Raw genomic sequence first — 12,709 nt, 5'->3', positions numbered from 1 at the left:
CAGCCTCTCCAGCTTCTGATGGCTGCCAGCGACTGTTGGGGTTCCTTGGCTTATGGACACATCACTGCAATCTCTGCCTCTGTCTCCACGTCACCTTCTCCGTGTGTCGGTGTGTCTCGTACCCAGTGTGTGTCACTGGGTTTAGGGCCACCCAGGTGATCCAGGGAGATCTGATCTCCAGATCGTTAGCTTAATCACGTGTGCAAAAACCCCTTTTCCAAATAAGGTCACATCCACAGGTACTGGAGATTAGGATGTGGACATATTTTTTGGGGGGATTGTCATTGACCCCACTACAAGGGCCAGTGCTGACCCCAGACCACAAGGGGAGTGTGAACCTGGCCAGGTGGACACACGGATGGAGAGCAGAGGCACGCCGTTCCGAGAAAACACTTCACTGGTGCTGGAGGGGGGACGCTGGGGACTGGGGACCGTCCACCTGTGGGTAGCTTAGGGACCTGATAATGAAAAAAGTACAAGGCAAAGAGGGTTGCTTTAGAAAAGCCCAGGCTGAGATTTTTTAGTGGTTATTTAAGGCCAGGACCGGGTGTGTCTGCAGCTGGGCCCCAGAGCTTCCTTTCTCCACTCCGAATGCGGTCAGAGGGCAGAGAGCACGCTGCACCCTCAGGGAGGGAGAGAGCGGGGCGTCTGCCGCGGAGAGGAGCGCAGGCAGGGCGCCCGCCATGGAAGCCCCTCTGCGTCCCTGTGTGATGAGGCCCAGGCTTGCGCCAGGTGCCCCGGGCGCACCCTTCTGCAGGGCCTCACAGGTGAGGGCCCACAAGGCGGCGTCTGTGTCACTCGTCATGGGGGAGTGTGTGCCCCGGAGGCCACCAGACCCGAGGTGAGGCGCGGGGGCTGGCGGTGACGCCGTAAAGCCCAAAGCTGCCGCTTGGCTGCCAGGAGTGAAGGGGGTAGAGCTGGGTCTGGGATCCACAGCCGCATCCCATCCCCCGCCTTCTCTGCACAGTGTGCACCGAGGAAACAGCGTCCAGGTGAGGCGAATAAAGAGGGGCGGTCTGTTGCCATGTGCTTTTAAAAAATATTCAAGTTTAATAATTTATGCTTTACCAGTAAGACACACATTTCTACTTTTCTGTAAAAGGCGTTAGTGGAACAGTCCTGAGTATGCCGACCCGAAGCTGACCCAACGCTGCCTGGGCCTCACCTGCCCGCAGCTTTGCCCGGTGCCCTCCAAAGCCCTGACTAGCCCGCGTGCAGGGCCCACCCCGTGCCCTGCTTCGTGACCGGTGGCTTCGGCCGTGGGGTCTGGGCCGTCCTCCCGCCGAGGGAAGGGGGACGGATAGTTATTCTGCGCGGAGTAAATGGTCCCACGAGAAGCACGGCTGTCTACTCCTGACCCAGCCGCAGCCCCACTCTCAAAATCGGGCCCTCCCTTCAATACGGTGAATACCACGGCGAGAATCTTCCGCACCCCCTGCCCGGAGAGAGACCGGGGGGCGAGCGGCTTCCAGGGCTCCGCCCACCGGACCCAGCCAGGTCCAACAGAGCCCCGCCCACCGGGCCCCGCTCCAATAGGATTCCGCCCTCCCAGGGCCCGGCCCACCGGTTCCGCCCCCGTGGTCTGAAACGGGCCCCGCCCTGGAAGTTGCTGTGGGGGAGGGGTCCCCCCCTGGCGCCTGGGTGTCCCCGAAGGCCCCCGCGGTCCGTGGAGCTGATCCCTGGTAAATTGGTTCTTTTGGGCAGCACCTGGAATCAAAAGCCGAGTCCGCCTGAGACCTCTGTTCTCACACCCTCCTCCCCAGCCCAGGGCCGAGACCAGGGCTAAAGTTGCCTCCAGGAAGCCTTCCTGGGTTTCCCTGCTGAAGGCTCACAGGCAGGTGAACACAGGCCCCAGCGCCCACCAGGCCCCTGAGGCATCAGATCTTAACCTGTTCCCAGCCCATCAAGCCAACATCTCCCCCTGCAGGGGGGTCAGGAAGGAAACCTCCCCAGGGCTACACCCAGGCCAAACCTACTGGGGTCTGAGGTACCCCGACACCACCCAGCGGATGTGCGCAAACACCGGACACTGGAGAAGGGTCAGGCTGGGGCAGCTGCGTGTCCTCGGGCAGGTGCCTCAGCCTCTCCGTGCCTGCTTTTCCTGTCCCCTCGGGGATTAATGGGTTAACGTAGAGAAGCTCAGAGCAGAGCCCTGCCCGCCCCCCGCCCCCATAGTGACTGGTGGGGGACACACACCTTGATGACCCGGCCTCGGAAGACGCTCTTGTCCAGCTCCACAGCGGCCTGGGCCGAGCTCTCGGTGGCAAACTCTATGTATGCATAGCTGGGGCAGGGCGGGGGCAGGTGAGGGCCACGCTCACCCACGCAGAGCTGTGCCCGCCCCCCAGGCACCCGGCCCCTCCCCGAAGCCCCAACTGACCCCTTGGGGTGTCCGGAGAACTTGTCGCACAGGATGGTGACCCGCTGGATCTCCCCACAGTGGTTGAAATAGGCCTCCAGCTCCTGGGCTGTGCCCCCGTAGTCCACCTGACAGGCATGGACCCTGGTGGGGGGCCTTCTGCAGGGGCCTCCGCCTCCCAGGGTCTCCTGCAGCACGTTTTCTTGGTAGAGAGGGGTTGATTGGGCCCCAGGGTGAGGGTGGTAGCCTAGATCTCTACCCCCCACCCCTGCCGGGGGAGTGGACTGGATACCCAGATGAACGCCCCCCAAGTTTACTGGCCTGTGCAAAGGGCGTGTGGCTTTTTCAAGTGGAACTCGTCGCCAATGATCTGCCCACTGGGAGATCTCGCGTGGAAATCCCAAATCCCAGCCCACAGTGGGAAATCAGGCCTGACCACAGAGGGTCCACGCTCCCTCATGGGGACAGCCCCCTCATCAGAGCCCCCCCTCCTGCTTCTCCCTTCCGGGCCTATGTGGCTTTTGAGTTTGCTGCCCATACTGTCCCTTCCTTTAATCCTCACAGCCAGGAGGCGGCTGCAGACCCGGTGCTGCTGGGCCGACCCCATCTCGCCCCCTCCCCCCACTCACGTTGCCCACGTAGACGGATCTGTGATCGGCCTCCACCGCCTCCGTGGGGCTGTCTGTGGAGAGAGGGGCTTCAGGACCAGGGGGCTCACCCTGGGCAGGGGGCTCCCGGCAGCTGCTAAGGGCAGGCACCTCACGTTGGTGGCTCAGTCCTCGCTCCTCGGGGAAGAGGGGCACCTGGGTTCTTGGGGAAGAGCACCCCTTGGGGCCTAGCTAGAAGAACCCACTGCCAGGCCAGACCTCGTGGAAACCCTGGCCTTTCCCCAGGAGCCCACACTTTTCCTGCAGCAGCTCGCAGCTCATCCCCATTTACCCTCGCGCCCGAGGACTTGGGGGCCACGGCCCAGGGAAGGGGTCGGCCTGGCCCGCTGGTTCCTACCTGTCTCGGGGCTCAGCAGCTGCCCGGCCAGCAGGGCCCTGGCGCCTTCCTCTTCCCCCTCTGGGCCCTGCTCCCCAGGCGGCTTCGGTCGCTGGGCCTGCTCCATGGCCCACAGCTTCAGTTTGGTGGCTTCCAGCTCCTGCCAGACACGGCCCAGGCTGAGCCCGGAGGCGGGACAGCCCCCAGGCTCCCCGGAGGGAGGGCAGAGGGGAAGGGGGCCTGACCCTGCCTGCTCTCAGGGTCATGCTGGGGGCTCCCCGGTGGGGGGGAAAGGGAAGGCCACACGGACTCGGGCCTGGAGAGAAGCCCCTGTAATCCACCCCCAACACACAAAGTCCCCTTCAGGCCGGAGAGGCCATCCTGCCCTTTCCAGCCTGTGCACAGGTGGGCGTCCCTACACCCTCTTCCAGGCATGGGGACAGTGGCCCTCTTGGCCTTTTCACCCCTGGGCTCAGAGCTGCAGCCGTCCGTCCCCCTGCCCCCATGCACGGGGTTCCCCAGGTTCCCGAGATCCCGGCCGGCCTCCACCAGGTGCTCCGCGCCGCTGTTACCTGGTCAGGTAATGGGCACTCGGCCAGGTGCCCCCTCTCCAGGAGAGGCAGCAGGAAGCCTGCATCTTCCTCGTGTTCTTCCGCTTCCCCCGTCTCCTCCTCCTCCCCGTCCCCAGCCCCCGGGCCCAAAGGGGTCTTCTCGGCCCGGCTCCAGGCCCCCCAGCCCTGGGCCTCGGGGTCTGAGGAAGCCCTCCTGAGCCAGGCCTCAGTGGGGGGTGGGAAGACAGCTCGGCTGAGGAAGGGCCACATGGCGGATGGGGCAGGAGGTGGCAGGCAGAGCCTCCGCGCTCGCCTCCGCGCTCGCCTCCGCGCTCGCCTCCGCGCTCGCCTCCGCGCTCGCCTCCGCGCTCGCCTCCGCGCTCGCCTCCGCGCTCGCCGGCACCTGCCTGCACCCTCCTGGGCTTTAAGCCCTCCCCCAGGACAGGTGTTCCCAGTAGAGGCTTCAGAGGCCTCCCGGCTGGGGCCGAGCCTCCACCCTGGCTTCTGGGCCCTGAGGGGTCAGAGGCCGCACCCCCGCCCCGGTGCCCTTCTTCCTCACTGGCCGGCCCCTCTGGGACACTCCAGGTGGAGAGGGTGCAGCTGAGGCGGAGCCCGGAGGGCCTCCTGGCGACAGCTCGGCCCCAACCGCCACGATGCAGGAGCCAGGAAGCTAAGGGGTCGCAGGTCCCCCCACCTCGTTGTGTCATGCCTCCAGTGGCTGGCCACAGTTAGGATGACGCAGGCGTGAGCAAGTTACCCGAGTGTGCAGAGCAGGGAGGGGGCACAGGGGGTCAGAGCAGGCTTCCTGGAGGGGGTGGCATTTGAGCCGGCCTTCAAGGAGGGTCAGGCAGAGCCGAGGCGAGGGTGGCCTGGGCGGAGGGAACAGCTTGAACAAAGGTCTGGGGGTGGGGGGTACGGGGGTGCCACGAGGTCAGCGGCTTCTCGGGCCAGGCCAGGGCAGGGTCCTGGGCCAGAAGGAGAGACGTCCCGTCCCTCTTCCTGACCCCTCCTGGATTCCCTGCGGTCCCTCCCCTCCCCACCCCAATTCTGGGCCAGCTCTTAGGTGGGAACCACTTAATGAAGCCGGATCCCTGCCCGGGTCACAGGGCACGATGGTGAATTCTGTGCAGATCAGGCCTGGATACTGGGGGCCTGAAGGCAGTTTGTCAAGTCCCGCCCAGTTCCTCTCTATCCCCGAGGGCAGCTGCAGGCCTGTGTCCCTGGGTGCCCTGGTATCCTCCGTCCGTCCTCCCTAGCAGCTGCTCTGGCCTCTTCTCGCCCTGGCGTCGTCTTGGGGGAGCTCCTGCCATGCCTTTTCCATCCTCCTGACGTGTTTATGGGGGGCCCCTCTGGGCGCGTTTGCCCACCCAGCCCACATCCCACCCTCCAGACCATTGCTGGTAGGGTCTCTTCCCTGGGAATGTGGAGTTGGGGGAGGGGAGAGTTGCAGCCTGTGAACGAACCCCGGGGGCCGTGGATAGGGGGACGAGGCGTGCGCCCTGGAAGGAAGTGGGGGACGCCGTGGCTGCCTTTCTCTTCCCGGCTCTGTTCTCACCTCCGTAGAGGCTGAACCCCACCCCAGGCCCTGCAGGGAAAGGAGCCGGCCTGAGTTGGCTGTGAGCCTGCAGGCCTGGCCTCCCAGCTCCCGGCCCTCCTTGCCTGCAACACCCCCTTTTCCCTTGGCTGCACACGGCTTCATGCACTTGCATGTGTGAGGCTCCAGGGGGCACTATTCTCACTGTGCTGCTGCTTCCAGGAAGCCTTCCCGATTGCTCCATCTCCCTCTTGTGGCCACGGCGCCCGGGCCTCGCCCTCTGTCTGACCTGTGTAAGTTACACGTCCCCAGGTCCCCCCAGGCCGGCCAGAGTGCCTCAAGGGCAGCACTGAGGACAGGGCCCCAGCCCAAGGCTGGCTGGATGAGGACAGAAGTACGGCTGCCGCAGGTCTTTCTCCCACGGTTCGGGGCAGTCAGGCCCCCTCTCCTGTGGGCCGAGACCCCATGGAGGGCCCCTGGCCCTGGCCCTTCCCTCTACCTCCAGGTGGGAGGCAGGACACCAGGGCGGCTGCGTCCAAGCCAAGGGCCGGCTGGACTCGGGACTGGCCCGGTCAGCCTCCCTCTGAGCTCAGACCTCTGCAATGGAAAATCGCCGTCATCCCCTCTGTGCCGGGACTGCTGACACACCAGGCCCGGCTGGGGCTCCGGCCAGCTGCCTGGCGTGCAGACAGGCTTGCCCCCATGCTGGCCTTTCCAGTGACGCCTTTCAAAATACACCATGTTCCAGGCTGGGCCCGAGTATTAATAACACCCCTTTCCTCCCAGGGGCCGCCCGTGAGCCCAGAGCCCTAGCCCTGCACACCCGCTGGGGGCGGGACCTGCCCTGTGAGCCGGGACACCATGTCTGGGACACCCTGGCTCCTCAGGGCCAAGGTGTCCACCCTCAGGGTCTTGTGGGAGGTGCCCACATGGCCACAGGCAGGGGGGGCTCGGGCCCTTGAAGCCACGAGTGTGTCATCTGGGGTCCGAGGTCGTCCCGACCACCTCGAGGACACAACCTTTGAGAGTTCACCCCACTTGGCCGGAACTCAGGAGGCAGAGGTCATCTGCCACGTCCCGCTCACGCCCCGACCCTGCACCACACGTTCGTCCACCCCCGTGGCGCAGGGTCTTGTCCCTCTTGCCTGGCACCGAAAAAGCCCCCCAACACAAATCTGGTGAATCAATGTGTGAAACGGGCTTAGGCGGAGTCGCCGGGGACCCAAGGAGAGGCGGAGCCCGTGATGGCGAACGGCGGCTTTATTCCACGACACAGAACCCACACGGCCGCGAACAGAGAGATGGGGGGACAGGGGAGGGCGGCCACCAGGACCCTGCCCGTCACCGAGGAATATGACCCAGCACTCCTGGTCCAACCCCTTTGGGGGAATTAAAAAATAAAATCACATAAAAAGAAGAAGTGGACAGTCAATCCATTGCCCACGAGGCTGCGTGTAGCCGGGCCCCAGCTCCCACGGCCCGAGCCCCTCGGCCCGCAGAGGCTGGTCTGGCTAGGCCCCCCTTGTCCTTCATTCTAACGTTTAAAGCCAGGCTCCCCTTGAGTCCCGACGTCGAGTTACTGCTGTAAGGGGTCTCTGGGGAGGCACTCCAGGGTCCGGCTGAATTGAAGCAAAAGCAACAGGAAGCAGGCAGATTCCAGAGTTTTCTGGAACGCCGGGGACTGTGCAGGTTGCTGCCCAGACAGCCGGCTCCCCGGGCCTCGTCCGTGCACGGCATCCAGGATCCTTGCATCCTCCTCTCCTGCCAGCAGGAGGTGATCCCGTGGGGAGCGCTGGAAGAGCCCCATAGGTCGTGGGAGCCCGCAGGCAGGTGTGGGGCTGAGGGGCCCAGGGAGAGCCGGGGCTGGGGAGAGTGTGCTGGGCCTCTAGGGCCACAGGGACACCCACCCCACCAACCTGGCCAGGGGCTCTTTGTACAGCTCTCCAGCTCTGAGGGGTAATTTCCAGCATCTGGGACCCCTGGATGGAAGACGGGCATAGGGGTGAGGCAGAGCCAAGCACGAGCACCTGGGAGCAGGGGCTCCAGGAGCACTGGTGTCTTAGGGAGGCCAGCACGGGGCTCTGTCGTACCCCTCCCTTCCTGGGGACACCTTCTCCAGGCAGTGACCCCTGGTGACAAGGAGAGGAGTGCCTGGCGCCACCCCGCAATGTCTGGGACTTGCCAGGGAATGTGCTCTCCCCGACTAGTGGTCCCGGTCACAGGGCCCCTGAGCAGCTGTGCGGGCCACCTCCAGTGCCTCTCCTGGCCCACGGCCACCACACTTGCTAGGCGGGCCCAGACTGGCCAGAGCTGTTGCTAGGACATTGGTCCAATCTGCCCACGTCTGCAGCAGAACCTTATCTGTCCCCGGAGCAGGCCTGGACAAATGGGAGGGGCACTGGGAGGGGGTGGCCGAGGCCACAGGGGACCCAAAGCACCCCCACGGCTTTGGATCCCTGAGGGAGTTGGTGACGCTACACTGGGTTCTGGTTGGGGATGGACTGAGGCGTGGTCGTGTGGGTTAGATGGGAGACACATGCGTGGTGTGCAGACGGGTGGATGGTGAAAGGATGAACGGGGGACCAAATGATAGCTGGGATAGAGTAATGGACGGATGGGTGGATGGACAGATGGATGGAGAGATGGACAGATGGATGGGTGGATGGACGGATGAGTGAATGGATGGATGAATAGATGGATGGGTGGATGGATGAACGGCCAGAGAGATGACAGGATTGGTCAGAAGGGTGAACTGACAAAAGAATCAATAAGTACTTGTAGGTAGGCTGAAGGGATGGGCAGAATCATGGCCAGACACGCTACAGTGAGCTGGGACAGGCAAGGTGGGTGGTGCCAGGGACTGGACTTCGGTGTCATTTTGAGGATGTATTTGGAAAAACTGGCAAATAGGAGGAAGTTAGGGCCTGTCCTGATCCCTCTCCACGGTGTCACTGGGATGAAACCAGGAGCAACGCCCCCTCCCACCTGTGTCCCTCCACCACTGGACCTCTTGGGCCCTGATGAGCGACCCCCACAGGGCGGCCCCTTCCCGGGAGGCCAGCTCCTCTTGTACTACGGCCCTTACCCTCCTGGCCCCAGGGCCTTCTCCAGCTCTCCTCTCTTCCCCGGTAGCACCCAAGGCTTTCCTTTGGTCCTGGGGATGGGAACCCTCGTGATTCAGACGGGGTCTGGGGTGTGCCAGCCTTCCACACGGAGAATGGTAGGCACTGGTCTTTGCCAACAGAACACCCCAGACACCACCACCTGGAGACAGTGACACGTCCTAAGAGAAAGGCCGGGGGGGGGGGGTTGGAAAGGTCGAAGGGTCACACGTCAGGGGGCTTTCCACTGGGGGTGAGGGGGCCCAGGCGCCAGCATCCGCTGTCCCAGCCTGTGAATCCTCCCTGACTCGGCCCTGTGTGCCGGGAGCTCCGGCCGCCGCCCGCCTCACTCTGCCCTCCTGCCGGCGCTTTGGCCTCAGAACGGGGTAATGCTGCCGTTTCGGTTTGACTTGGGGAGGAGGGAGGGTCTGCGAGCAGCCGCATCTCACAGAGCTTTGGGCTCACCAGCGTGTCCGATCTCGGCCCCTGGGGAGGAGACCCTCACGCGCACACCGACGGCCCATAAGCTCAGGAGGTAGCAGGGCAGGCCGGCCTCTGAGCTGGAATCCCTTCTGTCCAGACGCCCTCTTTGCATAAGAAAGGCAGGGGAAACACAGACCACCAGCAACTCCAGCTCCAGCCGCCCCCCCACTCCCCGACAAGAGCTACTCATTGGGAGTTTGCCTTCTCTGTGAGCTCTTTGGCCAAACAGGGCCTGAGCACAGTGACCAACAGACATGCCGGCTCCCAAAGCAGGGAAGGGGCCCTGGACGGAAGGAGCCGCCTGCTTCGTGTGACCCACCCCACACCCAGCATCCACTGACTCGGCGCCCACGGGGACACCCCTCCCGCCCCCCCTGGGCCTCAGCCTCCTCACTGCCAGCCGCCCAGCCCACCCGGCTGCCACCCTCTGACCCTGCGGACGCTCTCTGCTGGCAGGGGCTACGTCTGTCGGCCTCTGGCCGGCCCCTCGTGCCAGGCTTCTGCAGGCCCGGCCAGCGGCAGGTCTTGGTATATGAGATATAGGTATGGGGGCCACACAGGGAAGATGGCCTTTCCTAGCTGGCTTGAGGGACCTCTTCCCAGCAGCTGGGGTGGGACGGGCCGTCCCCACCTCGGACCCTCAGCCTGTGGTCCGGCCCTGCGGGCTCATCTGGCCCGATGCCACCAGCTGGCCAGCCCTGGCGCGCCTGCCTGTCCTCAAAGGGGACCCTGCGAGGGGAAGAGAAACAGGCCGGCAAAGCACACCCGCGGGGCTGCAGGTGGCGGGCTCCTCCCAGCCAGGACTCACCCCACAGTCCTGACCTCAGGGCCTCAGACCTCCGCACCCACACCCCAGCGCGCCCAGGGCGCCACCCTCCACCAGCACAACCTCGTGGGAACGGAGTCTGAGGGGAGAGGCGGGGCTACGTCACAGCACGTGCACACCTGCCCTTCTGACAGGTTCAAGTCTTGCGAGAGAGAAAGCAGACTGGAAACATGACGGGTGGGCACCCGCTGCCTCACGAGAGCCCGAATCCCACCCGGCCCCTGGTCTTCTGAAACCCACAGAAGCGAGCCTCTGAGAGGCGGGCAGCCCTGCAGCCCCAGGCAGCCCGGGAGCTTTCTGGAGGGTGAGATAGGTCTAGCTCGACGGTCAGAGTTAGGGCTGCTGCCAGGTGGGGTTCGGATGGCACCTGGGTCTGTGTACCGATGGAATCCTTCCTGGCAATACTCAAAGGGTGAATTCTTACCACTCTGAAAAGTAACAGCGATCAACAAACCCACTGCTCCCCGTAGGACCGCAGTTCAGCTTTCTTTGAAAACCTAGTTCCTGAACTTTACATACTTCCATGGTTTCTCGTAATTTTTTTTTTATTTGGCAAACATCTCTTCTTTATTATCATCATCGTGAATATCATCATTTGGACCTCTGCAAGGACTATATACATTCACATTATCGCAGACTATTGACTTCTTGCCTCTCGGTGGGGCCCCTGGGCACCCGGTTTCAGTAGCTGGTCACTATTGCACTCCGGTCCAGGGAACTCCTTACAGCCACGCAGGAAAACACAGATCGCAGACCGTGCTTGCGGTTTGTTCTCCCACTGGGTACAGATCAGAACTTCCTTATTCCTTCATTTCCTCCTTGAGATTGCTGGGGGAGTTGAGTGGGGTGGGGGGACGGGGCTAGGCTTGGCGGGGGGATTTCGGAGAGAACATCCCCTGAGGAACAGCTGGACAAAAAGGCAGGGTTATATACAGCTGATCAAGTCTCCAGAAGGTGCGGGGAGGGCGGATTGCTTTTCTTTGTCGTTTTTTTCCTTTTTCTGCAAAAGCGTGGAGCTGCAGGAGACACGGGGGCTGGGACGGGACGACGAGGTGGGCGGGAGGCTTCTCGGAGCGGGCAGCAGAGGTAGAGGAGGACGACAAGAAGCACATGAAGGCGCAGCTGCTGTCTCCTCGTGCTTTGAAAAGCAGTCAAGAATCAGCCCAAAAGATTGTCAGTTTTGTCTCAGAATTACGTTCTCTCTGGGAAGGACATGTGAGCACTTCTTTTTCACAAGTGGAAAGAACGAAATGTGATGGGAATTCACAGACGGAGTGAGGACAGACGAGGTACCCTCCCTGCACGTGTGCACACGCACACGGGCACGCACGCGTGGGTGCCGAGGGCCGAGCTGCCCACCCCACCCGGCCCCGGCGGAGGTGCTGCTGTCGAGTTGAAAAGAAAGAAGTCGCTTCTTGTTGGACAAAACACTTCAAACCCCAACATCCCAACCCCCCCCCCCCAACAGAATCAAAGCAAAAGACCGACATCTGAACAAGTCCAGGCGTAGAGTAAAACAATGAAATAAATACTTTGGCAGTGACAAAAAAATTTTGGATTTTGACTTCTTGTGTTTGCTTTTTGGATTTCCTTTGGAGCAGAGGTGTGTCCGGCGTCCTTGGCTGGCTAGCTGGCAAGGTAGTTTACAGGTATGCTTCCTTTACCTTTTTTTTAAAAAAACTTTTTGGATTTCTACTTAAAGCCAAACAGTTTGACATTAAAGGAAAAAAAAAAATCCTGAAACCAAAAATTACTTCTTGAGTCTGAAATTGACATCTTTCTAACCGTCCTCACTGCACCGGCCACACACCCCAGGGGTGGTTTCAGTGACACAGTGGCTCAGATCTCCGGCTATAAAAGAACAGTTTTCTTTTTCCCTTTTGAATCAGGAAGGGGGAAAAAACCCCCAGTTTTCTTTGTCCATTTCTGAGTAGCTCTTTTGCCAAACAGCCCCCCAAAATTCTTCAATGAAAATATAAGCCACCAAACAATTAGATTTTTTCATTGAAGAGAAAGTGTGTGAAAGTCATAAAGAGAGAAAAATGAGAGAGAAAGAGGGAGAGGCGGGTGTGGACGAGCCGGTCACCCCTGGCCGGCGTCCGTCCGGCTGCCTAAAGCTCGTCGGGTGGTTTCTGAGGATGCACGAAGAGGCTGAGGTGTGATCGTCAGGTAGCTGAGGAAGTTGCATTGATGCAGTCTTGTTGGTTCTGTGTTTTCTTTTGGAGAGAAGCAGTAGCAGCAGTGACTCCCAGGTCGGCTCCCAGGGCTGGGCGCGCGTCTAGCGGGCCGGGTGGGACCGGGTGGGTCGATGGGCACCGGGTCCGGGCGGGTCAGCGGGGCGCGGCGTCCAGCGGGCCGGGCGGGCCGGGGGAGCCGGGGCGGGAGGGCCCCGTGGAGCCCGCCTCGCTGGGGCTGGCGGCGGCCGGGGGCAGGCAGGGGCCCAGGCCTGGGGTGGCATCGGACTGTCCGGGCACTGGCTCGACCACTGCGGCCGAGGGGCCCTGCAGGCTCTGGCCGCACACATGGTGGTGCTTCTCCCAGTCCTTGTGCTGGCAGAAGGAGCCGCAGTAGCGGGCCGCGTTGCAGCCGCTGCACGTCTCGCTGGCCTTGCGCCCGCAGTTCCAGCAGCTCTGGATTTGAGAGGGCACGGTCAGAGGTGGCCCGGGCCGGCCCCCCAGTTCCCCAGAGTACCCATCCTGGCTGCAGACCAGGGAAGCACACACTCCAAACACACCTGCTCAGACCCAGCCACGACATCACCGAGCAAGAAGAGAAAAACCCCAGCTTGCGATGACTCTCTGCAGACACGGCCCCTCGGCTGGGCCATTTTGGGGGGACGGGCTCCCACAACTCCAGCCCACCCCAGACAAG

The 12,709-nt window shown here is 62.5% G+C and overlaps 2 protein-coding genes across 4 annotated transcripts in view; both read right to left on the bottom strand.

Moving 5' to 3' along the window:
• Window positions 1–1,376: 1,376 nt before the first annotated feature.
• Window positions 1,377–4,164, bottom strand: PABPN1L (PABPN1 like, cytoplasmic). 2 transcript variants are annotated; one of them, XM_061173601.1, is made up of 7 exons: window positions 3,916–4,164; window positions 3,365–3,503; window positions 2,989–3,056; window positions 2,381–2,487; window positions 2,197–2,284; window positions 1,565–1,707; window positions 1,396–1,435 (listed from the first exon to the last, which is right to left on the bottom strand). In XM_061173601.1, exons 1-7 carry the CDS (start codon window positions 4,162–4,164, stop codon window positions 1,396–1,398), a joined length of 834 nt encoding a protein of 277 aa, XP_061029584.1. The 2 variants fall into 2 exon arrangements, with proteins under 2 accessions (XP_061029585.1, XP_061029584.1); XM_061173602.1 differs by lacking the exon at window positions 2,197–2,284 and having other exon boundaries at window positions 1,377–1,435.
• A 7,155-nt stretch (window positions 4,165–11,319) lies between these two features.
• The window catches only part of CBFA2T3 (CBFA2/RUNX1 partner transcriptional co-repressor 3), a 54,128-nt gene continuing 52,738 nt past the window's right edge, over window positions 11,320–12,709 (bottom strand). For both annotated transcript variants that reach the window (XM_061174467.1, XM_061174468.1), the window contains one exon: window positions 11,320–12,468. In XM_061174467.1, coding sequence (XP_061030450.1) covers window positions 12,169–12,468 — 300 coding nt within the window. In that variant the 3' untranslated portion in view covers window positions 11,320–12,168. The remainder of the gene's footprint in view (window positions 12,469–12,709) is intronic.

The sequence above is a fragment of the Eubalaena glacialis genome, chromosome 18, assembly GCF_028564815.1.
Source record: "Eubalaena glacialis isolate mEubGla1 chromosome 18, mEubGla1.1.hap2.+ XY, whole genome shotgun sequence".
In the NCBI taxonomy this organism is placed as follows: Eukaryota; Metazoa; Chordata; class Mammalia; order Artiodactyla; family Balaenidae; genus Eubalaena; species Eubalaena glacialis.
This window is presented reverse-complemented; position numbering and strand designations above follow the sequence as displayed.